The 27,152-nt window shown below is 39.2% G+C and overlaps 1 protein-coding gene across 3 annotated transcripts; it reads right to left on the bottom strand.

Annotated features, from left to right (window-relative positions):
• Positions 1–373: 373 nt before the first annotated feature.
• On the bottom strand, positions 374–27,072 carry xylt2 (xylosyltransferase II). 3 transcript variants are annotated; one of them, XM_046866309.1, is made up of 11 exons: positions 26,938–27,072; positions 19,559–20,067; positions 19,185–19,360; positions 17,525–17,727; positions 15,300–15,380; positions 11,448–11,664; positions 10,721–10,897; positions 8,874–9,121; positions 6,714–6,909; positions 5,400–5,733; positions 374–3,147 (listed from the first exon to the last, which is right to left on the bottom strand). In XM_046866309.1, the coding sequence occupies exons 2-11, from the start codon at positions 19,953–19,955 to the stop codon at positions 2,825–2,827; spliced, it is 2,352 nt and encodes a 783-aa protein (XP_046722265.1). In that variant the 5' UTR covers positions 19,956–20,067; positions 26,938–27,072; the 3' UTR covers positions 374–2,824. The 3 variants fall into 3 exon arrangements, with proteins under 3 accessions (XP_046722265.1, XP_046722264.1, XP_046722263.1); XM_046866308.1 differs by having other exon boundaries at positions 19,562–20,072; positions 26,938–27,070; XM_046866307.1 differs by having other exon boundaries at positions 19,559–20,072; positions 26,938–27,070.
• Between the last annotated feature and the right edge of the window lie 80 nt (positions 27,073–27,152).

The raw sequence follows: 27,152 nt of genomic DNA on the forward strand, positions 1-27,152 counted from the left end.
AGGCCCGTTATACTTTACACAGAGATTCCATTAGAGAACTTGAAAGCATTTCAGTAAATATCTAGGAACAAATATGATCTTGGTGTTGGTGTTATTAGATAAGATTAGTATGAAAGACCAAAGTCTTGTGCTCTCTGCAATTCTGGATGTTAATGTGAGACAAATGGTTTCATAATGGAACAAACCCGAAGAAGACTATTCAGGAAAGACATTTACATCTTCAGCACAAGTAATTACAATCGAATTTAGACTTGAAGAAACATTTCCTTTTCTATTTATCAAGTATGTAAATTCTTTTTAGATGCAAATCTAAAAAACACTGCCCTCTGGAGCACAGGAAGATTCAAAGCAACAACAGCAAACAAACACAGTGTACCATTGATTTCATATTTATTGTGTCCGGGAACAGAAACATCTCTGCATTATAATTTTACCATATTTGTCCAAACACTCATTTCGACAGTGAAGCCATCGGTGCCTATTAAAAACCCTAGAAACGACTCCAGTCGAGGTACCATTTTTATGAGACACGGATAATGCATGACAAAGGGTCATGAAACAGACTGGACTGAAGCAGCGTTCCTGACATGACTTAACAGATAAAAAATATGGCCCTCCCTCTCCAGGAGGAATTATAAATACAAAAATAATCCATTGATTCTCACAATGCACCACTTTATATAGATATGTATGCTTACATATAAACACAGACCATTTACTTGTCCTAAAACACTAGGCTTCTCTGAATGCAGGTGTATAAAGACATCTGCACCAAACTGAAATATAAGATATGAAGGAAGAAGAAAAAAAAAAAAACACTATAAAAGAATTAGTCTTTATTGGCTGTGCAAAATAAGCCAATTTGACCTTTTCAGCGAGGTATTTCAGAGATGGACAAATTGCTACCCAGGGCTCCTTGAAAATATTTATTATTACATCTACATGCTGTTTTTTTATATCAAGTATTTTTATTCATAGTGGCCATTAGCAATTTTTTTCCCCCTTTTCCTCAACAACTAGTGATTTGGTCGGTTTGGAACAGTGAAGCGATGCTGCAACTACAGCATGGTCTCGAATCCCACTACTTGCTACATTCACATATTGTAGCCAAACGTCGACCAATGATTTGTTGACCACGGGCAAAAAATTTGATCGTGCCAGCTACCGAGTTTTAGCCTTGACAATCAAGGCTCCAGCCAATTAAAACATATAACTGGTCATCACATTAGAGCTTTGAGAAGGATTTGTCCACCACTGGATTCCTAAACCCAGAAATGAAAAGCTTGTGCAAAAACATATCATATGACACACTGTGACAAGAAATAATGCCATACTTCATTGACACTATGTTCAGCCACCCACTATGAGGATCTACTGCATTGCAGTAGGAGGCTGAAAAAAAAAACCTGTATGCACAAAATAATAAGAAACGGTAATAAATTGCATTACTCAGGAGCTTTCTATTAGAATTCTGCAACGAACAGGGCAAGCGCCAAAGTGCCCGTGTGATCGTCCATGTCTAGGACAGTTTGACCTTTAGGAATTAAAGAGGTAATGGCTGAAGGTTATGCATTAGTGGCAGATCTGGCATTCATGGCATTTACATCTGGAGGGCAAGACGATGATCATCGGAAAGATCAACTCGTTCAGCTGCTAGTGATACCACCTATGTGCTTGTGTAGAAAAAATGAAAAAAAGAAATGCAGTGGTAAACATCTATATGGCATCATTTCAAAAGAAGCCATTCCAAACACACACAGAAGTCAGTCACAGCATTACCAAACACACACGTAACAATTTTTCCTTTTCTTCGTATCGAGGGATATTTGGTGGCGCGTGTCCGTTTCGTTCATCTCTATACGATTCGATAAAAGTGTGACACAATAAGCAGCACTTGAAAAGATCCTTAAATGGAGCCACAGATCTTTTGACTTCAGAAGCTCCACATCATCATCTGTCATTCAGACGTTTCTCTTACAGTAAAGTGCACTTAATCAATCGGTTTCTGAAGTTTAGATATCCGAAACATGAAATAAAATTAAAACAATACAGGCTAAAACCTTTTTGCAGCCAGAGACCCCATTTAAATGTAAAATATATTTCACAGAACACAGACAATTCTAAATCATTTGTGTGGTAATAATTGAAATGATTAAGCATTTATCTTCTTTGCCACCAGCATGACACGTTAGGTTTTTCGCTAACATTATTCTACAGGCCTATTTGTTTTAGTAGTTCTTGAGAATGGAGTAAAACCTATTGAATTCACACACTCCGCCATATTAGTGGGCTGCGAATTCCAACACAAAATAAAACCTTAACGGCCCCCCTGGCTTCGCTTTTCACAACTCACGTGACAGCCACTGGGCTGCAGGACTCAAATCACTGACCTTTCAACAGGTTGTAAAGCTTAAATTAAAAAATATATATAACAACAATTCGCTACCATTACTGTATACGCAGAGGAAAATGTGCACTTTTTTGATTTGTTCTCAAAATACAAAGAAAAAAAAAGAAATGTTGAGGTTAAGGGTTTTGCATCATCTATCTCGTCAAATCAAGACTGCATACGGACACAACCCCACCAAAACACAAACTTGTAACGTTATGAACTAAATTAGAAAATGTTCTCATGTGCAAATGTCAATATGTTCTTCTCTTAGATTGTCCCTGACACCAATCCTCAACACAAGGTGCCTCGAGCAGAAAACAGTGGGATGATCCGAGAGACCCATATCCCGTAAACATCGTTCCCAGGAGTTCCTCATCCTGTACCCTGGAGTTCATTAGTGTTCTCATCCTTGCTCGCTATAAATGTTACGAGCTACCTGATGCGGCCGTTGCTTTTTACCGCACCGAGTTCGGATTTGGGATCTGAGGACAAAGAGCTCCAGCTAGTCTTGGCGCAGGGCTGTACGCTGGGACAAAGGGAGCTCTGAGTGGAACACATGTCTCCAGTTACCCAAAAGGCACCCACTAAGCTGTCCACCCAACCCTCCAGAGCCTTGCCCACTAGAGAGGCCTTCTTCTTAGACTCCTCCAGAGCAGGCTCCATGGGAGGCAGCTTCAGAACCTGAGCAAGCTGCTGGAAGCCCTGCTCCAGGTAAAAGTTGCCTGCAGGACCTGCGTGCAGCCAGCTGTGCTCCTCTGAAACAGACAGAACAGGAGAAGAGGTCATTTGAAGTTGTGGGGTGGAGAAACTAAATTAAAGCACACAAATAAAAAGGAACACATCTTGAAATGACATAAAACAGCTATCAGTTTATACACCGATTAGGCATAACATTATGACCACCTGCCTAATATTGTGTTGCTCCCATTTTGGTGCTAAAACAGTTCTGAGCATTAACTTCTTCAGCAATTTCAGCTACAGGAGCTCGTCTGTTGGATCAAAGCACACGGGCCAGCCTTCGATCCCCACGTGCATCAATTGAGCCTTGGATGCACATGACTCTGTCGCTGGTTCACCACCCTTCCTTCATTGGGGCACTTTTGATAGATAATGACCACTGCAGACCAGAAACAGCCCACAAGAGCTGCAGTTTAGCCTTCACAACTTGGTCCTTGTCAAACTCGTTTGGATTCTTACGCTTGCCCGTTTCTCCCGTTTTTAACACGTCAACTTTAAGGAAAAAATGTTTCACTTGCTGTCTAATATATCCCACCCTCTAACAGGTGCAATGATGACGAGATAATCAGTCATAATGTTATAAGGTCGTAATGCTTTGCCTGATCGGTGTATGCGGTGACCCAAGAAACACTGAATGAATCTGAAAACTCCAATGCATTTCAAAACACAAGCAATATCTATTTAAAGGATAGGATTTTGGCCAAAAATTTAATGGGGAAATAATTTTTTTTTTTTTAATAATATAAATGGGGAATTCACTTTCACTGCAATCTACTTGCTAAAAAAACAACAAAAATTGGAAAGAATTCCATTTTAACAATGGGAAATAAATAAATCATTTGCATCATCATCATGTCTCTCACACAACCCTCAAGCCTCTGTCTTTGTTTATACATGATTATAATCTAAACTTATTATGGTGTATATCTGTTCAACAACTGGGACTAATTAGACATTGACTGGCAGAGAACAGCGCACGGAGCCAGCAAGATTTTAGAACTCTTTGTGCCTGAAGTGGCTGCTTGGTAAACGTAGCCAACATCTTTGCGGGCAGGCAGTCAAGGATTCAAAGTAGCCTAAAGTCTAAAATTAGCCACGCCGTCTTGTCTTAAAGTAGAGATGTCAAAGTATATTAGGCTACGTTCGCATAACAGCTTCGTTACACAAATCAGATTCTGTGCTCTGATCAAATCTGCCTTCCTTGACAACACACTTGTAACTGTCCATACGCAGCACAAACAACAAAACAAAACGTTTCAGATAATCCTTGTTAGTAATATCAAAGCAACGATGAATGCGATACGAGCCCAAGTCCAGCTCAAGTTTGTGTTGCAAGTTGCTTTGGAATTGAGCAAACGGCGAGCACTTGATCAGGTCAAGAAGGCGAAAAAATGGCCAGATGGCTAGCTTTTGCTGTTTTTGCACTGCTGCACCGAGTGATGTGTGGGTTCAGGACGGCGGAATTTCAATAGCATTAAAACTGCATTTGTCTTGTCTTTTGGCAACACATTTGGCCATTTGCTTTAACCGGTATGGATTTTCTGTAGCAAACAATTCTTTTCACAACTCATTTTAAATTCATATAGTGGCTGATTTTGCTGTATCTTGCCTTTATTGTCAGTTTGTCATCGTTCAGTGTCAGAAGCACAGCTGAGGTGACATGCGCATTATGCTTCATTTAACTGAAGGTAGAAACTCGGCATTTTCGACAAGATAGTAGTAGTAGAAGAAAAAAAAAATCCTCTCCAACTCAGAACTACTCGAAACCTAGACGGTCTTCTCAACCCCGAGATCAGCAAGTGATGCTGGATTGATATGGCTGCTTAAAGCATGAACAGCAGTATCACTTCCAAACCACTTAAACAGCACAGTTTACTAATATTATCTTTAGATCAATCAACATACATTCATTCCTGCTTATCAAATACCTATATCCACATGCAAAAGATGCTGTTTGAGGAGATAAGAACTTAGGCTCCACATAGTCATAAAGGAAAAATCCGTTTTATGTCACATTAAGGCAGAAGTTCAGATCTAGGTTATCTCGATCTGCATTATTGCCTCGAAACATCATTTGAGTCAAAAAGCTGATTTCCCAGACCACCATACACATGCACTATATGGCAAAATATCAACAGTGTTTTTGTTGGGTGTGAGTGCTGCCATCACGAAAGACAATGTGGGCTAAAATTGTGGCACACCAAATGGAAACATATACTGGTATGTAAGTTACATGACTAACCTGATAAGTAATACGATCAGCTCTCACCTTTATGAAATGGCTCCTTTCCTTTAAAAACTAGAGGTATGACCAGAAAGCGAGCTTCGGCCACACGCTCCCACAGCCTCAGCACACGGACCGTCCACACTCCGGGCCTGAGAGGACGCTGAAGCGGTGGCTTGTACTGTGTAAACTCCGCCTCTACGTCCACGCTGATGTCATAAGATGCCGCTACCACCTGAGCCGGATCGATCCACACTATGGTGGCTGTGAGGTTGGGGCCACGTGCCCATTTCTGCACCGCTACGGGCTCGTCCAACGGGCCCATCACTCCACCAAAGTTCCGGAAGATTCTCTCCTTGGGGTCCCACTCTGTTCCCACCTGAGGGAACACAAGGTACACAGCGGACTTAATTTTTCCACCTGCAAAAAAAAATCCTAAATAGGAATAGCATGTTTTATTGAACTATGGAATTCTAAAACTCGTGTAAAGATTTCTCTTCTTTTCACGCACACTGTGGAAAACAATTGTTTTACATTGAAAATGAATGACGAACAGAAGCATTTGCACTAGTTCTCTTTTGGACAGCGTTAGCAAAGGTTTATTTTTTCTTTCAGGTCATGCACAATAGGAAGATTTGTCAAGTCATGGAAACTTTCCCATTCAGCAAACACAATTATGGGATTGCTCTGGTTCTGGAGCAGGATCTAATTCGATCCTACCGTTCCAAAATAACATTTAGAAACTGCAGTGTTCTAAACAGGGCAGCCTGATTCTCAGAAAATTGTGTCAAACAGCTGACCACCAAATGCAAATCAGGCGCAGTAATGATATTTTGAAAATACCACAGTAACAATATTTATGTGCCAATTTAAGTCAGACTGGCCCTGTAGTTGACACCCACAGATGTTTCTGGTCAGTACATGTGCAGTGGGAATAAAAATGTACCTCATATCTTTGGCTCTGAATTTGGATAGAATAATAAAACAAATTTTTTTTTCTTCTTCAACCACAGCACTGTAGAATTCCCCAAATCCGATTGGCCAAACGTTTCTATAGCAGCATTGGTTAAATCCATTTTATATGTAGTGTTTGCTATACAAGCCCATGTGAAATGAAGACATTGGCATTTAGTAATATCCGATTGTTAATTTAGTATTTTGCAGCAAAATCTTTTAAGTTTACCGAGTTAAAGCTGTTCTTTTTGTACAGGAATGTCTAAGAATCGGAATACGTTGATATGAAGGGTACTGTTAAGTGACTGATAGTTCGGCATTTGGAAAAGTAACCATAGCACAATATTTGAAAGAAAAAAAAGGGCTATAAAAGTTTGTTTACTCCCATGCATGGCTTGCTCTCACCTCAAGGTTCTTCAACCTCTCAAACTCGTTCAGGTTGCTCTCTAGCTGAAGAGTGGCCTGAGGAACAACCCAAACCTCCAGCATTTCATTCTTCCCAGGTGCCATGCTCTTCACCTCCTGGCGCACCAGGTAGCCCTGGAAACGGTCGTCGTAGAAATAGAGATGGACAGATATAGGGTAGGCAACAGGCACAAACCTTTGGGGGAAAGAAAAAAAAAAAAGAATCCTACTAGGTCATCTTGGGTATAGAAAGGAATGTCAAATCAATAAATAAGGCTGATTTCAAAAAGCTGCACCCACTTTGCCACTGTAGGAGATGTGCAAGTTCAGCCCACTGAACCACAACACAGACTTTGCAACATGCAAAATAATAATGTCATTGAGTCAGCAGTAGCAACTCATGATGCGTCAGAGAATGCAGTATTGGTCAGAGGCCGGAGGCATCAATATTGCATTCTCTGACTCATACTGATGTTACAGACTCAACTACAAGGAAACACTGGCATTAAGATTTTATTAGCAAATACAAAAACTATGTCGACATAGTTCCTTCTGAAACCGGATGCCAGAATGGCCTTGCTTTGAACCGCTTGTCTGACTTTTATATCAACCTGTCAGATCTTTAGAAACCTGCCTCCATGGGCAGAGGTGGGATGTAATGAAGTACAAATACTTCGTTACTGTAAAAATTTTTCTAGTATCGCTATTTATTTATTTTTACTTTTACTTAGTACATTTTCACACAAATATCTGTACTTTATACTTCTTACATTTTCAAACCAGGCTCGTTACTTTAGTTTGAATCTATTTGGTGCAATGTCAATATTTTTCTTCTTACTGTGTGCCCGCCAACCGATTTTTCTATCATTGCGCAGATTTTTTAATCTACCACTGGCGTATCATTTCCTGGCTATCACGCGTGTTGCGCGATAGCCAGGAAATGATAGGGCAGGCTAGTTTACGAAGTTAACAACAAGCAAGGCAGAAGGCAACAAGTATTCTGTTTGACCATTTTAATAAAAATTATATATAAATATAAAAGAGGCGAAATTCAAGCCTTCAACGCAATATATGTTTATTCACAATGTCCTTTATTTACTCGGATATAAAAAAATAATAATATTAAACTCCATGGAAAAATTCTTTTTAAACAGCAACATTTGTTTTTTTATTGATGTGCTAAGTCTGATCAGCCATAATGCACACAATTAACAAACGTTAATTATGTCGACAAACGTGCGGTGCGTTTTGTGCCATTTATAACGCCATAATAAACTTAAATTACTCTGACTTTTTCGATGGTACACATAAGAGAAATACATCATTCGAATCTTTTAAGGGTCTACTTTTATTTGTATACACTCATAACAACAACAAAACGCTCTACCGCCTCGGTCATCTCTCTTCACAAACAACTAAAACCTCAGGAAATATTTGCCTCAAAGACATAATACATATGTATAGAAAGCTTGAAATGTATTTAGCTTTAAATAAATTCACATCGAAAACAAATAATCTCTGATAATGTAATCTCTATGAATGTTAGAAAAGGGTACAGTTTCTTTGGTATCACCTCATTAACCGTCCGTTTGGAAACATAGCAAAGGTTCTGTTCGGTGTCCTGATGATTTACGTAATTTAAAACACTATCATTACTTTAAAACCTTTACAAGAATATTTTGTCTTTATGCGCTATGTTGAGCATAATTTCACTAATAATCAACATACATTTGCATAAAGCGTCCATATTTGTCCATGCCTATGTTGTTTAGAGTATTTAAAACTAATACTTAAAGTATTAATTTAAGGTACATTCAGAACAGATGAAAATGTGCGAGTAAGTTGTGATTAGCTGAGAGTTATCTCACGGCAATCGTTATTTTAAAACTCGATATTTTAATTGATTGACAGCCCTAATATTAATATGATGTGAGGTCCAGTTACCAGCGCGACACTAAAACAGGTAGTGGTAATGGCTAATTTTTACTTAAGGACACATCAGAGCCCAAACTTCTTCACGTTAACTTGAGTTAAAAAGTGTAGTCAGTACTTTAACTTTTACCAGAGTCGTTTAAAACATAAAAACTTTTCCACCTCTGCCAAGAAGTAATAAAAAAAATGACAATGAAATAGCAAAAAGGTCACTGTCTGGAGACTTACCTGCAAGCCTCATGCATGGTTTTCTGACTAGAGAGACCAAGTCTGAAGAAGGACATGTAGGCTGTAAGTGCCACATCGGTGAGAGTTCCCACTCCATCCTCCCGCTCAAACAGACTTTCCCAGTAGGCCTTGAGCGCCACAGTGCCTGGTGGGTATTGCCCGTACAGGTGGGTATCAAGAATATAAATGGCCTCCTGATTGACAGTGGATTCAAACTTTCGGGCGAAGAATGTGGGCCGTGTCAGCTGCTATTGGGGGGAAATAACAGAGAAGGATTAACAACATCTCAGTATAAATGGAATCTGAGGAGATAAACATAACAGGAGTTAAGCAATTCAATTCATGATTCTGACTTCAAAGTTTAATTCAGATTCTCAAAATACTTTGAACAGAATGTGAATCAAGAAAAATGATTAAAATGCAAGTCCCTGGTAATAATCACTGATCCTCAAAAACATTTCATATTGCAAACAAAATGTACTACAGCTCCACCATGTCTTAAAAATAACTCAAATTCAAAACTCATTTGAAAGTCACTGAGGAGGATCTGGTTTTTTACATTTGGAATGTGGATGTACAACCATATAATGTATACTGGCCGTTTTATTGCATTGATTCGGAACTATTAGTGTCCAATGTATGTATTTGGAAACTGTTGTTTTTGCATACTGGAATCTCTGGGACTTTTGCATTAGTTGCATAAATAATAGAATGCTGATTCCCACAACACGAATCACATCTCAACCCTCACATCGCAACTCAACCCTATTAAATAATATGCATAGCTAAGAAACAGTTATGCATACCCAAAATCATACTTGCACTTCAAATTCTGCTTGTTATGCACTTTTTTGTTAAATGCGATGCTGTGATTGAAGATCCCGATCGCTTTTGAATCATTGTGATTGAAGTGCAAAGATGGTACTTTAAATATTGATCATCGGTTTCCACCTTTCTTCAAATGGCATGTACATTTTGTACACTTACACATAAACCTTCAAATGGCTCACCATTTACACTTTCTGCATTGCTCTCGATAAGGACATCTGCTAAATGCTATACATGTAAATGCTTTCACCACAAGGTATAACATAACAGAACTTAACCACAAAAATAAATAGGCACAACTATTTTTGTTTCAGTTTAATGTCATCCGACAAAGTTTGCAGACAGTCGATTTAAAAAAAAAATAAATAAAATTTTTGGCACGCCTGGTTTCCTTTGGGCCGCTTGCTGCCAGTAAAACTGTCACATCATCAATAGTGCATGCTGTGAGAGAGACACATGGTGATTATAGGAGGCTTGAGTGGAGGGAGGAAATAGGAGTACTAGAGTGTGATGGAGAGATTTGCTGGCTGGTGTAACGATTATCACGTCCAGCTAAATGTCCGTTAGACGAAAGCCGATGGTAAACTTAAAAAAAAAAGTCATCACCAGCACCAACTGTTTCTATCTGGAGAAGAGATGTGAAGTGCATGTACATGACATAATTCAGCTAGAGTGCCGTCAAGATGAAAGAATAGGGTGAGACTAAACGTCCACTCACTGGAGATGCTAATGGACTATAGGACGATGGACGGGACCTAATTCTTGCTAACGTCACTCTACTAAACAGTTCGCTAGAGCAGCTCAGGAGCACTTTCCAGCCAACAGTTTATCAGTCCAACTGTGAACATTTTTCGAAAGCTTTATCTTTTTTTTTTTTTTTTTTTTTTTTACAGGTCAGCTATTTCAATATTTAAACAGCAGCATGTTATTTTACCTGTCATAGTACCACATTTTTGTATTCGTTTTATTCATTCAAAAAGCAGCAAAGAAGCAACTTCGGTACTTTTCAGTGCATTGACCTGAATTCGGATGAGATCAGCAGGTTTGAAGTCATTGGGAGAGCATCCGCACCAGTCCACTATGTGCTTGTACTGGCACTTGCAGCCCAGCTTGCGATTCCAGTTAGTAACTCGCAGGTTGTTGTCCACTAGCGTGTCACACATGTGGCTGTTGCCCAGGACTGTGTGAAAGAAAGACTGGAAAAACCGAAGCGGTAAGTTAGTTTTGGGGAGTTTCCCCCTGCATCTATCCTTTAAAATAAAAATCCAGACATTTGAGAACTAAAAACATGGGTTGCATAATATGCTATAAGGATGAATACATATTTTTTAAATACAAGCACACGAAGCAACTTATCGAATCTGTGTCGAATCAGATTTCTCTTTCTTTAAAACCAACCGAAAATTAGGTTTAATCTATTGCTTGCTGTCACATTACTGCATGTAAATGCTACACCTTGAAGCTGCACCTTATTGAATTACTGAACAATGAATACTGATGCATTTAAAGACTATACTGAAGAGCCATGCTGCTGCAGCTTGTACAAAAATAGCTGTGGTGCAACAGGAATGACATGTACTACTTTAACAACAACAAAAAAAAAGTCTAACCACTGCATGTAAAATCCAAACTAAAATGAAAAACATTGGACTGCATTTCTTAACTAGTTCGACAGACAGTACATTTAACCCAAAACCAGAGTTAATTTTTTTAACTAAGCTAAACCTGGCTGAAGGAATAAAGCACCTCAGCAGGGAGCAGGGCATAGGTGTAGAACTGCTTCAGTCCGGTCACCAGCTCATCCTTAGTGCTGACTACGTACTCCACAAAGCGGCGCGTGAGTGAAAACCAGTCAGAGCCGCCGGACACGTCCAGGCCCTCGGGGATGGTGCGCTCACCCAGCCGCCACATGTGGTTATCACACTCATGGAAGAGTCTGTCCAAACCTTGTTTCTTAATGAACCTAGTTAAGAGGAAAGGTGATGCACATCATCAAAGCCATAACCAGAATAATAATTCCAAAACAAAGACTGATGGATCCATTCGCTGTTATCTGGGTGCTTTACCTGAACATATTTCTGTGTTCTGAGATAAGAACTTCGAACTCGCAATAAATAACAGAAGTTTAAAAACTGTTATTGTACTCAACAACTGATTAAAATAAGGCAACAGGAATTCTAAAACAATACAACTGTTATACACCCATTCACTCAATCACATGACAGCAGTGCACAGAAGCAAGCAGACCATGATGCTTTCTAATCTTTAACAATGAGGTTTTATTGAGTCAGTCTCCAATGAAGTATCAAATTCCTCAAAGAAAGCTGGTGTGCTCTTCTGCTGTTGTAGCTCTGCCTCAGGGTTTGATGTGCATTTAGAGATGCTTTTCTGCTTACCGCAGATATAAGGAGTACCGTAATTTCCGGACTATAAATCGCACCCAAATATAAGCCGCACCCACTGAATTTATTTTGAACATAAATACTATAAGCCGTCTATGTCTACATTGAAACTGATGAACTTTACACAGGCTTTAACGAAAGACAGTGTGTTACACGGCTTGTATCTAAACAGTAGCCTACCAAGAAATTCATTGTTCACTGTCTTCCTCCTTCCTTTCACAACAAGTTTTTCTTTTGGCATCATCGTGCGTTTAAAAATAACCATCAGTGGAAGCTTTTCTCCCGACGCCATGCAGCTCAGAACACAGGTGAAGTGTGTTTTTTCATGCCCGTGACGACTGATTCGCCTTTCGTGTTGACAGTCCGAGTGAGCAGCAGGTCAAACGTCAGAGGAACCTCATCCATATTTATGATGTTGTGTAGCCGGATTCAGTGGGAGCGCACCCAATGTAATATAAATAATTTTATTGGTTCACCTGAACCCGTTCAGCAATTTCATTGGTCTAATGTTATGGGGCTCAGTTTTTTTGGCATGAAGTTTGTGAAACCGGGAAAAACCCTGAAAAAAATCTATAAATTAGCCGCTTCATTGTTTAAGAGGGTTCAAAGAGTGGGGAAAAAAGTAGTGGCGTATAGTCCGGAAATTACGGTAGTTATTTAAGTGACCATAGCTGGCTTTTTGTTTTATTAATTCATTATTTTAAAAAAAAAAAACAAAAAAAAAACCAGATGTTTAAAAACAGGATTTGGCAATCCTGATTCATGATATTTTTTTTCCTGATGGTATATGCTATCGCTGTGATGCAAGTCTGTTGCAGTTTTATTGCACAGAGAGGATGCAAATAACATGTATGAATTTAAATATATAATTATATAAAGCTATTACTAAAATTCACTGGACAGTAATGTGAAAAAAAAGATTAAAAATAAAAAAATAAAAACACAAAATATTTTATATATATATATATATATATATATATATATATATATATATATATATATATATATATATATATATATACACACATACAGTACAGACCAAAAGTTTGGACACACCTTCTCATTCAAAGAGTTTTCTTTATTTTATGACTATGAAAATTGTAGAGTCACACTAAAGGCATTAAGGGCTATTTGACCAAGAAGGAGAGTGATGGGGTGCTGCGCCAGATGACCTGGCCTCCACGGTCACCGGACCTGAACCCAATCGAGATGGTTTAGGGGTGAGCTGGACCGCAGAGTGAAGGCAAAAGGGCCAACAAGTGCCAAGCATCTCGGGAACTCCTTCAAGATTGTTGGAAGACCATTTTAGGTGACTACCTCTTGAAGCTCATCAAGAGAATGCCAAGAGTGTGCAAAGCAGTAATCAAAGCAAAAGGTGGCTACTTTGAAGAACCTAGAATATGACATTTTTCAGTTGTTTCACACTTTTTTGTTATGTATATAATTCCATATATAATTCCACGTGTTAATTCATAGTTTTGATGCCTTCAGTGTGAATCTACAATTTTCAAAGTCATGAAAATAAAGAAAACTCTTTGAATGAGAAGGTGTGTCCAAACTTTTGGTCTGTACTATATATATATATATATATATATATATATATATATATATATATATATATATATATATATATATATATATATACACATATATACACACACACAGTGGTCCCCCGGTTATCGAATTTAATTCGTCCCTTAAAACCGTTCGAAATCCGATATGTTCGAAAACTGGACTTAATTATCCCATAAGAAATAATGGAAAACCAATTAATCCGTTCCCGAACTCCACCAATAGCCAATAATTAACCATTTTTTCCTGTTTTTAGCCGTATTAATAGTCAGGAATCCCCCTGCCACGCCCCCTACGGTGGCTGTCATGGTGCTTCAGGGAATGCCCTGTTCCTTCGCTCATGCGTGCCCCGCCCACATTGAGCTCATCGCAATCGGGCTTCCTCCGTAAAGCACCGTGGATATTATTTATGGACTGCCTTTTGCCGGATTATCCCGATCTCTGCGGGTATTTAGTGTTGGTTCGGTAAAAGTATAAATTAACAACTTTACAAGAGTAAGAAACAAAATGATTACTGTTCTTACCGCTAAATATCACTAATATTGTTCACAAACAGAAGTTGCGATAGATGCTTACTCAGCGATGGTTGAAGCGGAAGCAGTTTCTTCCCCTCGCGCTGGGTTGGGCAGCGTGGGTGGCGTTCGAAAACTGGAACTTTGTTCATTTACTGGACCGAAATTTCGTTCGGAAAACTGTTCGCTAGCCGGAATGTTCGATAGCCGAGCCGTTCGATAACCGGGGGACCACTGTGTGTATACATACATACACACATATATATATATATAAATATAAATATAAATAAAATAATAATGTACTATTCTGAAATAAATCAAAATAATATTTAATTTAATGAAATTTATTTCATTTAAAAAAAAAAAAAAAACTGTCCAGAATAGTGTGTGTGTGTGTGTATATATATATATATATATATATATATATATAAAATGTGTATCAGTTTTTCTCATTGAAAATACTTGAAATGGCATTAATCCGTTCCAACCTCGATTTTTGCTATCACTACTATACACTACGTATTCCTAAAACTTTTATTTTGTACTTCTTCTTCGCTTATCTCAATTTTCGTCACAATATTCGCTTTCTGGCTTCGCTTTGCCATCTAGCAGCAGCTTCTCGAGCTTGTACCTCAATTTTTTTGCTCGCGTAACAAAGCAAAACATTAACCGAGTGACCATAAATCAAGTAAATCAAGAATAAATTGTGTTTATTAAGTAGCAATATTTTATATGAAAATGTATAATTGTAGCCATTTTGAAGGCAATCAGCTCAAACATTCCTAACACTAATATAATGAAAAGGGTGTTTGTTGTATTATTGCAAGTCTAACCTTGATTTGCATTTGTGAGCCAAAACAGCAAAATGGCCATGCTGTCAAGGAGGAAGGTGCGTCTTTCTCTCTCCCCAACAATTACAGAGACACTTGCCAATTGTGGGCATCTGTGTGCTCATGCATGCAGAAATGTGCCTCATCCAGATGTTGCATGAGCAAGAAGATGCAACCAAGAAAGCAATTCTATCTTTTAACAGAATGCAGGTTTCTAACGAATTTGCATTTCAGTAAATTCAGTAGGAAGGAAATAAATAAAAATAAATAAACAGCAGTTACCTGGCATTCTCTCTGCCATGAGACTTCAGGAAGTTCTTGTCACGGTTCTGTGAGAGGAAAGCCACCAGCTCATCGTTGGTCCTGTTTCAGAGAAATATGGGAATATAAAAACAGATGGAATGTAAGAGAGCTGACTAGAAGGTGGTATAGTTTAACGCAAGGACTTTCACTAACTAAAACATTTGCTGACAGGATTTGGTGGTCATCAATCTCTCTGTGAATCGAGCTAGAAATGTCTATTTTTTTTTTTTAAACACCAGTCAACTGCAGGGATTAAGCCATGCTCCGGAAAGCTTCTGATGTTTCTCGTGGGGGGTTCGGCAGGGAACCTTAACTGAAAGAAATGGGGAGAAATCTGCCAGCTTCACTGCACAACAGCACAAAGAGAGCTTTCACACCAATGCGTCTCAGAGCCAAGAGCTTCAGCCATAAACCGCCCCTGTGCTTCCTGTTCAGAAATATGTCTCACCTGTCCACAGATAATGTCCACTCAATTTCCCAGGAGTCAGTAAGGACTGTCTACACTATTTTAAGTCCTACTATATTATATACAATATAGCAAGACATCATATAAAATGCTCATCGAAATCTCTTTAATTCACTCTAAACCTCTTCCAAGAAACAATGGAGATGAAAATCTTACTATAAACATTAGTACATTACAGTTACTGTGCCACAAAATTAAAAAGTGCAATTATGTTGAAGGATACAAATTCAGACTTTGTAACAATGGTGCAATGCACTTCTGTCTAGACTGCAGCTAATTGGAACCGACTTCACCATGCAACAAAACAATGACCAAAAACCATGCATCTAAACTCTGGCAGCAGTTGACTGAAGTGCTACCCATCATGGAACGGCCTGCCCAGTTAACCGCAAATAAATCCTATTGAACTGCTCTGAGTGAACCGGATTACGTGGTCAGAAAAAAAACTCCGACCTTTGAACCTCCGAAGTTGTACAAGAGGCATTCCACAGTATATTAATTGAATGTTTGAAAAAAATTAACAGCTTTTATTTATAGCTTTTTATTTATTGATTTATTTAAAGGAGATTTTTTTTTAAATGAAAAGTCTGTAGTATCTGTACATCTGTTTGGTCAAAGTAAATCATCAGACCGTTACAGTTCAGGAAGTGTTCCTCATGGATGTGGAGTTCCAAAAACCCTGCGCAAGTCATTCATACAGACCTCACCTATGAGATATAAGATGCTTTTTTTGGGATATTTTTAGCTTGTATACAAAATATTAAAGGAATGTTTGGTCACAAAGTAAAGCATGTTAGCTTTAAACATTTCTGCGAAATGTTTGGCTAAAATTGAAGAAGAAGAAAAAAAAAAAACAGCAAAAACAGCTCATTACATAAAGTAAAATAACAAATCAGACACTAGCAAGCAGCTTAACAAAAAGCTCACGATAACTCCAATGTTGATGATTACCTTCTTAAAGCAATCATTTGTATTACCTGTGTTAAAGATTTAACCAAAGACTGTGTATATTACATGGATTTAAATGTAGGGAAGGTGGACTTCACACTGAGAAGTCATGTTGATTAATTGAAGACTCTGAAAATGCTAGATGTGTAAAGATGTGGATGAGTTGAAAGTTCTGTTTTTTTTTTATAAACCTGGTTATATGGGGGGAGGCTGCAACTTTCTGCACATCTTACAAACATCTGCTTCACTACATTTGTTCTGTATGTGAGGAAAACTATTTTTCTGATTGGGAAAATCTGCTTATAAAGCTGCCAACCTCTTAGGTGGAAGTAAAAGTCAAGGTTCTGAGAGCGCTCCAATGGCCATAAATTCTCTGAATATTTGTATGAATAAAAACATTTCAGTTTATAATGTATTAAAAAAAAGAAATTATAGTACCTGCTTCAATTGAGAAATAAAAGATGTGTTAATGTTACAAAAAACTGTTTACTAATGCAAGATAATGTTGTTAAAAAAATAAACAATTCATTTGGAAGATTTCTGGTCATAGAAGATGCTAATTCATGACCTTGGCGAGTGTTTTCTTTTCCTGACTGACTGGATGAAAACCAAAGTTTTATCTCTGAGCCTCTTCAACAGATTCCATTTTTATGGATAGATGGAGCGAGGATTACAAATTTGTTCAGGTTTGGGGGGGGAAACAAAAAAAAAAGAAGAAAAAAGAACAGATTTATACCTTTTAAAAATCTAAACCGCAAAACCATTGTGCAGTGTGTGCTTGGTGACTGACCTAGTGGGGAAATCTGTGGCACTCAGGTTGATAAAGAAATCCCATTTCCAGTCGAGCATAGAGAGCAGGTCCTGCATGCAGTGCAGGTAGGCTTTCAGCAGACTGGCCCCGCCCCAGATAGTGACCATGCGCCAGGGTGTGGCCCTCACGTTCGGGTACAGATCAGCCAGGTGCAGGACTTCACGATGCAGGTAGTTGGAGCGCTACAGGAGACACAAGGCTCAGACATGTTTGCATAATGGAAACCTGTGACTACTTTTCTACTCTTTTTAGATGGCTGTCTAAGAGTAGATGTACTTGGATTAAATACTGTATAGCTAAAACTCTATAGTAATAAACCCAAATCTACACCATAAAATACAGCTCTTAAATAGAGTCATCACACTGTTAATAGTGTAGGAACAGTAGACCTCATTTACCGAGTGTGATACAAACTAAATTATGCTTGATTTACTCATAAAAGCATTTACAGTCAGGTAGTGATGCATTGGGAGGAGAACTGGGGTGCAGTCATCCTTCCAATTCATCCCAAAGGTGTTCAGTAGGTTTGAGGTCAGAGCTCTATAGCAGGCCATTTAAGATCTTCCACTACAATACATGTCATGCTGGAACCGGTTTGGATCTCCTAGTTCTAATATTGGGGACATTTTATGCTACAGCATCCAAATAATCCATATAGTGTAATTTGGAATATACAAATAGAAGCAAGCAGAATACTTCAAAAACACATCCTATACCATAAAGAATGACTGAAGATTTAGCAATTATTTTAATTTTGTTAATAATACATATGCTTATTATTATTATTATTATTATTGGCATAAATGAGAGTCAAAATAGCTCTCACAAAATAGTATAAAATTTTTTTTAGACTTTATTCAAATTGATTGTTTTAGAGCTTCTCAAACCAAGACAAAAGTATATATCAAAATGCAAAAAAAAATAAAAAATAAGGCAAGAACTCTAGCTAAAAGTCCTGCACATCTGTTTCTCTAGATCAGTGGTCCCTAACCTTTTTTGCACCACGGACCGGTTTAATGTCAGACAATATTTTCACAGACCGGCCTTTCAGTTATGTCAGATAAATACAACAAAATAAAATAATATGACCGACATAAAAATTGGTATTTTCTAAATATAATAATAAACGTGAATCCACAGTGTTGTTTTTTGTTCATTTTGCTAGCTTAGGGGTTTGAATTTAGCGGTAATGTATTATGTGTTACCGGCTGGAGCAGCCCCTTTAAGAAGGTAGCGGATGAAGGTAAGACATGTGACCGAGGGAAGCATCTTGACATGCATCAAGAGTGAGTCATAGACAGATGTGGCAGAGAGAATCCGGTAATTTTCCAAAATAAAACATTGTTCAGAATCAGATAATAAATAGAACACAAATAATGTAGGTTATGTATTTTTTCTATGCGGCCCGGGACCAACTGCTCTAGATGACAATCACTGAATTTCTTTGACTCCACCTTCTCAACTAAAAAGTGCTCTAAAAGCCCCTTATAGCCACACAGTCTGTAACCTCTAATTCACTAGTTTATTGCCTTGACTTATACAGAGGGATCTCAGCAGCTAAAGACCTCCATTTGTATTATGCTAAAACTAAATTAATTAATTAATGAATTAAAATAGAGACTAAAATCTGAGACCTTACCTTATCCACATGAATGTAGTAGAAATGGTCTTTGTGATAAATGGCTTTGAGGAGCCGTTTCAGCTGCCTCACGGCTCGACCGTGAACCATCAGCACGAACGCCACCCTGACTGGGTTCTCCACTTTGGACAAGTCGTTGTCTATAATGTCAGCTTGCTGTCCAGCACTGGACAAAACTACAGGAGACAAAACAAAACAGAGATCCACAACAAGGACAATGTTACTGATGTACCACGTGCTTGCCTATTTTAAAAACAGTCAATAACTTTTTTTCTTACAAAACAAATTGATCAAGATTTCAAAAGCAATTTTATTGTTCTCTACAATTTGACTTTTGACTATGATTATTATTATTATTCTTACTAAGCCACAACTACCATGCTGAGTGCAGTACTGAGGTAAAGACTGTGGCATCAGCTCTCCAGCCTGGTGTTTGCACACGATGTTAGCGATTTCCTGCCGGCACTGGCGTGATCCGGCACGGTGCAGGGCCGACAGAGCGTCCTTCCCAACAATCTCACAGCTGGGCACAAAGTCGTTGCTCGGGACCTGAGCGGCACCATCGACGCTCCCTGGTTCTCCCTGAACGCCTGGTGGAAATTTTCCTCCGTCCTGCCCTTTTGTATCGGTGAAGTTACGGCTGCTGGATGGATCGTACGGGGCAATAACATCTCCAGCTCCCGGCACCACTCCGACTTCTTCTATCATAGAGGGCTTCATTCTTCGCTTCCCCCCTTTCCTGATGGGACGAGTGACAACAGGCCGTTCCATGTCGTGATTCCCCCGGCCATAGTAGCCCCCAGACAGGGCATTCTGCCCCTTGGCTTCTGAGGCTTTCCTCACATCCTGGTTGTTGTGATCAGGCAGCTTAGACCGCCGCTCCCTGCGCTGGAGGCAAAGAGAGAACAAGAACAAAAGCGAATTAATCTATTTATCTAGAACCGTGACGGAAACAAGATTGCCACCCACATCCTTCACATCCAGTATGAGACCTTTTTGGAACAGAGCGAAATGATTCACCCAAAAAAATTGTGTGCAGCCATAAGGCACAACATGTTTACTTTAAAAATTTGTTGTTTTTTTCTTTTTTAGTGCTCTGAACAAAAATTATTTTAGACACACCAAACTTTTTTTTTTTTATTTGTGGGAAACAACGTGGATAAATTCCTTATCAGAGAAACAAACAAGAACTCAAAATTTAGTTTCACAGATTGACAGGTATTCTCCAGGACCTACACTGACATACACAGCCTTACAATGACAGAGGCACCAGGCAATGTTCATATGAATGTAAAAGGGGGAGGAGAAAAAAAACAACAAAAAAAAAACACAACCAGTGAGAGAGAAAGCTTATTAAAGGTGGCTGAGACTTTAAAAAGAGGAAATTGAGATGAGCTGGAAGGTTGCCAGACTCAAACTGCCCAACAGGATCACAGTCAGTGAAGGCCAAGTGGCCTTATCGGCACCTTTCCAGCGGTACCAGTAACATTAGATCTGGGACTCTCTCAGGCTAGATCTGGCAAGTCATTTACAAAATCACTGGTGCAATAAGTCCTGAATGTAGTACTTGAATGTGGGTAGTGGTACAGACAGGAAGGTCAGAGGTTAAATCCAAGAACCAACTAAATATCCTCACTGGATTCTAGAGCAACACTCTCAACTACAAACCTGGAGAAGAAGCATCAGTCACATAAACAAAATGTATTATGGAAATGGAAATGAATATACTATATGGACAAAAGTATTGGGTGGCCTGACTTTTCTTTACTTAAACCAGGAGGCCCAGAACTGTTCCTGCATTACAGTGCCCCCGCACACAAAGACAGATCCGTAAACATGGTATAAATGGTTTGGAGTGGGTGACCTGCTACAGAGCTCTGATCTCAACCTTAATGAACACTTTTGGAATGAACTGGAATGCAGGCTGCACCCCAGGTCTCTTCACTCTACACATCAGCATTTGACTCTACGAACACCCTTGTATCTAAACGAACACAAATCTCCTCAAAAACACTTCAAAACCTAGTGAAACATCTTTCCAGAAGAGTGAAGGTTGTTTTAACAGCAAATGGGGACTAGATGTGGAATGGGATGTTTAAAATGTACAAAGAGATCTTATGGTTCGGTGTCCACAAACCTTTGTCTGTACAGTGTTTGCAAATACAGTTAAAGCTGTACAGCACTTTCTGTATCACTGAAGGCCAATAGCAAGAACCAAGTCAGGCAGGACAAAGTACCTTTTACCTTTCGGGACCAAGTCACACACTTGCATTTCCTGCCTTTATGCTTATTAGGCGTTACACCTATACAAATAAACAGACAAGCAAAATAAATGCATGTTAGCTCTTGTCCCTGAATGCTGCACTTTTTTCCAACTCGCTCTTTCAGTGTTTATAATTGATGGAGAAATATATAATTTTTTTGGGGAAGTTTCAAACAGCTTTTAAACCGAGAGAATTAAAAGATTGGAATAAGTAACTAACAGCTTCTGCGTACATTCACCCAAAATAAATTAAACAATTAAAAAATTAAAAAATCCACAAAAAAATCTGGAAATGGGTCAGAAACTCGGAGAACAACATTTTCAAGGCCCTTATAAATTCCCTTGTATCTCTCTCCTTACTACTGCTGAAAGACTTTTTAATGTACTTTAATATTAACTAGCTGCTGTCAGGTGGGCCAATGATTATATGTTGCCTAAATGAGCAGAAAGATACATTTTGACAGAATAGGAATAACTCCTTCACTCAAAGCATGCAGACAACACAGCCCTCGACTCGGAACTAAGCCTTTGCCGGAGACGAGCTGATCTTTTAGGTTAACCATGTGGAAAATAACCACTGTAAACACTCCTTCCCTCCAGAACAGCTGCATTTCTAGAAAAAAAATTTACTGCATGGTACAATCAATGTATATTTAGCAGTTCAATTCTGTTCATATGTGAATACTTGTGTACTGATGTGATTTGCCTGAAACAATTCGATACATATTTTTTTAAAAACACAGTTAAACGTTTACCCATCAATGGGCGCTGATACACAGCTAAACATTAGTCCTACTAGCGTCTAAAGTTAGCCACCTTTAAATAAACCCGGTTGTCAGAAATATGAGACAGTACGTTTCCAGAAGATTCGCTTGATCTTTAAAAAAACCTTCAGTCGGGATTGTGTTCTGAAGTAACTGGACAAAAGCACTTTTGAAATATTAAGGAATAAGTCAACCAGCATGAACACTACAACTGTATCAGCCTCCAGCATGAGAAACAGTGACTCATACGTCCATGTGGAGAACGAAAGTGTTACACCCGAACCTTCGAGGAACAAATAACAAATCCTAACTAGCAGCAAAAGTTTGTTCTTGTTTGATCAAAAGGCACTGAACTCCAGGTCAGTTGCAGAAACTAATGCTCAAAAGCAATGCTGAAAGCATCACACAAGATGATTTTCACTGGGTTGTATTCTCCAGAGGGTTTATAGCCCTCCTATTGGTACATCATCTGCGTGGGCAGAGCAGCGCCCCTGGCCCGGCACACAGACTGCTCAAAATGTAAAAAAAACAAACCAGAATCCTGTATTTTTATTCACATTTTTCAAAAGAACACCTTCATGAAGAAGTCTTCCCACAAAAGGATTGTTGGCCTGCAGGAATGCACAGAGAGAGGGTAGAATAACACTGTCACAGCCCACCACTTCCTGCCACAAGGCAAAGTCAAGTCTAGATCACTTGCACACACAAGAAAATTCAACACGACGGTCACACACTCCGAATCAGCATTAGAGCATGAGTGCCTGGACGTTCCTCAGCGAAAAAATAGCCACAAAACTCCGACTTTTAAAATGGGAAACTGCATGACATCTAGGTGCAATAGTCAAGAATATATTCAGAAATAATTTATAGTTGGCACCCAATAATGTAAAAAAAAAAAAAAAAAAAAAAAACACCCCCCAGAGTCTATTGTGACCTGGGGTTCAGATATACAGTATTGCCATGACTATCACATTCATACATGCTCGCTGATCGAGCGTCCAATTTATGATTTAGTCCCCCTTTTGCTGTTGTAATAACATCCACTCTTCTAGGAAATCTTTCCTTTAGATTTTGAAACAGGCCACTCAAGCTCTTTCCCTCTGATGTCTCCATAAACCACACTTTGTGCAAAGGTGGAGAAGCTTCAACCATCTAGTTCCAGTTCCACTGATGGAAAATTGTTACAACATTCACTACATCCAATTGTTTGTTTCGTGGAAACCCGTTTTTTCCCGTTTTATTCTGACCTGCATGATTTATCTGAACATAAATGCCTCCTTGGTCCAATTTTTATTTATTTATTTCATTTAACACCGCATCCCCATCTATTAAAGCTAGTTTCTTGCATGGCACACTATATGACAACAAATGTAATTACTGTACTATGTAAAGCAGCCCATTCAACTCAATTTCTCTTTAAAGATTTAATCAGTCGTCAAAATTGTTGTCATGGTTCCGTTTCAAATCAAAAATCCCCACCATACGCTCAGAAATGTTCACTGACCTAAAAATGTGATGACTGGTACTTAAAAGGGACGAGTTTTCTTTCCCCTAACTATAATACGAAAAGCTGATAGTAATAGAACTATTTCGATACAGTAAATACGTTTGTGATTTGAGATGTTTGTTTACACAGTTTTTGGACAGAAGGTCATAAAGCTCTATATGTGATTTAAGTTCATTTCTGAGGACATCCACAACTGACATGCCAGGATCTGCATGAAAGCCATTGTGTATACGTGTAACAGCAAGTATTTCAGCCTTTACTGGATTCCACCAAGTTTTCCGTTACCAGCGCACTGCAATGTGAAAGGGTTTTAGGGAGTGTCGATAAAAGGCTGATGAAAAAGTGTAAACAAAGTTTCTCGGCTACATAATACATCTGCCCATGTTGCCATTGCATAAGCAATTTTTTTCCCACACTCTCCATATTTCATATGTTTGTCAAAACTAGTCAATTTTTTTTACTAGTGCACCTTTAAACAAGTGAGACATTCATTTATGCTCATGCATGCATCTTCCAGCACATAGGTAACAAGTGTCACCATGGCGATGTGCAGTATTTCATCCCTTCTGTGTTCTCAAGCTGCGAATCAATGGCCTCTTTCATCACCTCGCCATCACGCTGGGTGTATTTGCCCAGCGAGAGACCGAGTCGTAACCTGCACACTGGTGGGAAACCGTCGCCAGTGCCTCTTGCACAAGCAGAGAAAATGACAGTATATGAAAAACAGCTTTCACCCCCTCATAGGGTGCAACTCCTGTCAGGACGATTACATTCCCGCAGCATCCTACTAGCTTGGTCGAGGACAACAGCTTACAGCTGTCACACGGTCCCCCCCCTCCCGCAGCTATTCCTCATCGCGGATGACACATCACGTTTCACCGCACGTTCCACCAAGCCACCGCCGTGGCTCAGACTTGCTTAAAACAGCACAATTCTTGCCATTAGGGACAGGGCTGTGTCTTGAACTGTGGCTTCACCCTTACATTTGGAATACATCAGAACAGCTTGCGTAAGAGCGCACGAGCAAGATGTGCACGCGCATTTTCCTCGGGGTGTCCAATACGATCGAGCCCCCGTACATTGAGCCACTGCTGCTTTTTGATGGGAGGGATGTGCGACAAGCTTGTGCACCCATGAGAGGTAATTACAAGGAAAGCTGTCGAAAAAGTTTTGGGGGGAGGGAAAGCAAGCTGCAGACTTTTGGGCTGAATTCTGCTGCCGTAAACAAAACCTGCACGTCATAAAATGATTGTTACTGCTTGTTATTGCTACTGCTTTTAATAAACGACAGTTTTGATAGCCGCCAGGACTGAAAGCCAACAATAGGCGGCCACCGTAGGAGGAAACGGAACGAACAGGCGGGCTACTAATTTTGTAGTTGCACTTGCGAAACATAACAGAAACAGAAAAACATCACTTTTACCTTAAACTCAAATTTGGGGGCACTGCTGCTGACGTGACCACAGTGCTTTTGCACAAGTCTGAGCTCTTGCTGATTGGTTGTGGAAGCAGAACTTGATAAGTAGGTCTAACACTGAGCATACATTATTGCATAGAATCCAAGATTTGACTAAGATCTAAAAAGCTGCATGTGTAAAACCTGCTCTTTTTTTTGCTTTTGCTTTTTTAAGTCTTAATGAAGATCTTAATCTCAATCCAGGTTTTTTTTATCTTGGCACCTGGCACTTCGTATAATGCATCAGGCTTCAGCGTACACGCTTTTGGCATCTCGCTTTTAGCTACACATTCCAGCCACATCTCAGCAGATCTGTACCTGCAAATGTAAATGACAGTAGCAGAGAAACAGGTTCAGGCATAACTGACGTGAGTTTCACATTTCCCTCTGCTGTTCGTCAACGTTTTTGAATTCTGTAACCCGCCATGTAATGCATTCGGTATAAAACAGATATGTTTTTAAGTTATGCTGTAAGTGGAGACATGACGGCTCATTCTTTACACTCAGCATAATCAGCAATCAACAGCATTATGGGAAAATAATCAGCTTTCATGCCATGGATTTTATATACGTTTCGATTATGGTGAGCTGCACAGACGACAAAGCAGAAGTAAACCCCTTTCACAATCCGACACACAAACACCACATTTTCGCAGTCAAAATACATTTCCGCCACGTTTGGTTCAGACTGGAAGTTCCCCAAAATAAAACATTACTTTCAAAGACACATCCAGACATCTTCTCTAGTCTAATCACTTAGGAATGCTTACACATAAGAACCATGAAAATGGATCTGGACTGTAACTTTATCATTATTTTGTTACAGTGGCATCAACAGCTTTACACTTAAATAATAATAATACAATACAATAATAAATGGACCTTCGCCATCACGCAAATGAGGACGGGTTTCCTTTAGTGATTCCTCTTAAGGTTTCTTTCTCATACCATCTCAGGGAGCTCTCACCATTTGCTCGCTCTTTAGGGATAAACTATATATAGACTAGATATAGGGACAACTTTACGACACGAAAATATATATATATTCGTAATCTATTCCTAGATTCCTGGAAAGCAGCTTTGAGACAATTTCCATTGTTAAAGACAAATAAAATAGCATCGAAAGTACAATAATGCAGTCTGTTGCTACTTTTTCCTTTTGGAATATAAAATATACTTTTGTACAAAGATGTTGATTTATTTTCCTTTTCACCACCAGCTTGTGTGTTTAATGGATGATGCATACCGATACAGGAAAACCGTGATATTTATAAACCGGGTTATCATACCGGGAAATTTTCAAATCGTATCACTCAAACCGTATTATGGTGCTGTACATAGTATCTGGTTATATATAAGAATAAACGTGATAGAAACTACAAACAGGGCATACATTTGACAAATAATGGTTAGTATGATTTATAAATTGTTATAATGAAGAGCCAGGGCTCAACTACCCGGCATTTAAAAGCCAGTCTCCATTTCCATACATTCAGTTACATAGACAAATAGGTGTGCAGACCGTTAGCCACCTAGCATAGAAGCTCTTCGGCACGCCTTGTTATTAACAAGCTGTCAATACAATTCACGGTAACAGCACAATGACACGACCCGCAAAAAGAAGCAAGTTCAATTTTTAGGCTTTTTTTGGCTGCTAAGTTAAGCTAGCTTGCTAACTACAGGATCCGAGTCTCAGTCCGTCCGCTAGCATCGTTTCTGCTTGAGCTAATAATAATAATAACAATACTAATGCCACTTCTCACCTCAGCCTCTCCTTCCTCTAGACTCCGGAGACTCCATACGACCAAACCCTGGATCAGGAGGATCGTTAAAGCAGCGGCGATTGCAAGTTTATAGCGACGTAGCAGCTTCTGGACCCGAGTGCTCGCCACCATTTTCCTCCCCGTGCTTTACATCCAGCACTGAATCATGTTGTCCGAACGACTCGGATCGCGAAGTGAACCGAGCACAAACGACT

Source organism: Silurus meridionalis, chromosome 14, assembly GCF_014805685.1.
Source record: "Silurus meridionalis isolate SWU-2019-XX chromosome 14, ASM1480568v1, whole genome shotgun sequence".
NCBI classification, from domain to species: domain Eukaryota; kingdom Metazoa; phylum Chordata; class Actinopteri; order Siluriformes; family Siluridae; genus Silurus; species Silurus meridionalis.

Excerpts from the sequence above, each read along its gene's own strand:
- xylt2 (XM_046866307.1), bottom strand. The coding sequence starts at position 27,069 with ATGGTGGCGAGCACTCGGGTCCAGAAGCTGCTACGTCGCTATAAACTT. Across the intron at positions 20,073-26,937 it reads TAGAGGAAGGAGAGGCTGAG|CGCAGGGAGCGGCGGTCTAA; the intron begins GTGAGAAGTGGC and ends CTTTGCCTCCAG. Across the intron at positions 11,665-15,299 it reads CATGGCAGAGAGAATGCCAG|GTTCATTAAGAAACAAGGTT; the intron begins GTAACTGCTGTT and ends CCTCTTAACTAG.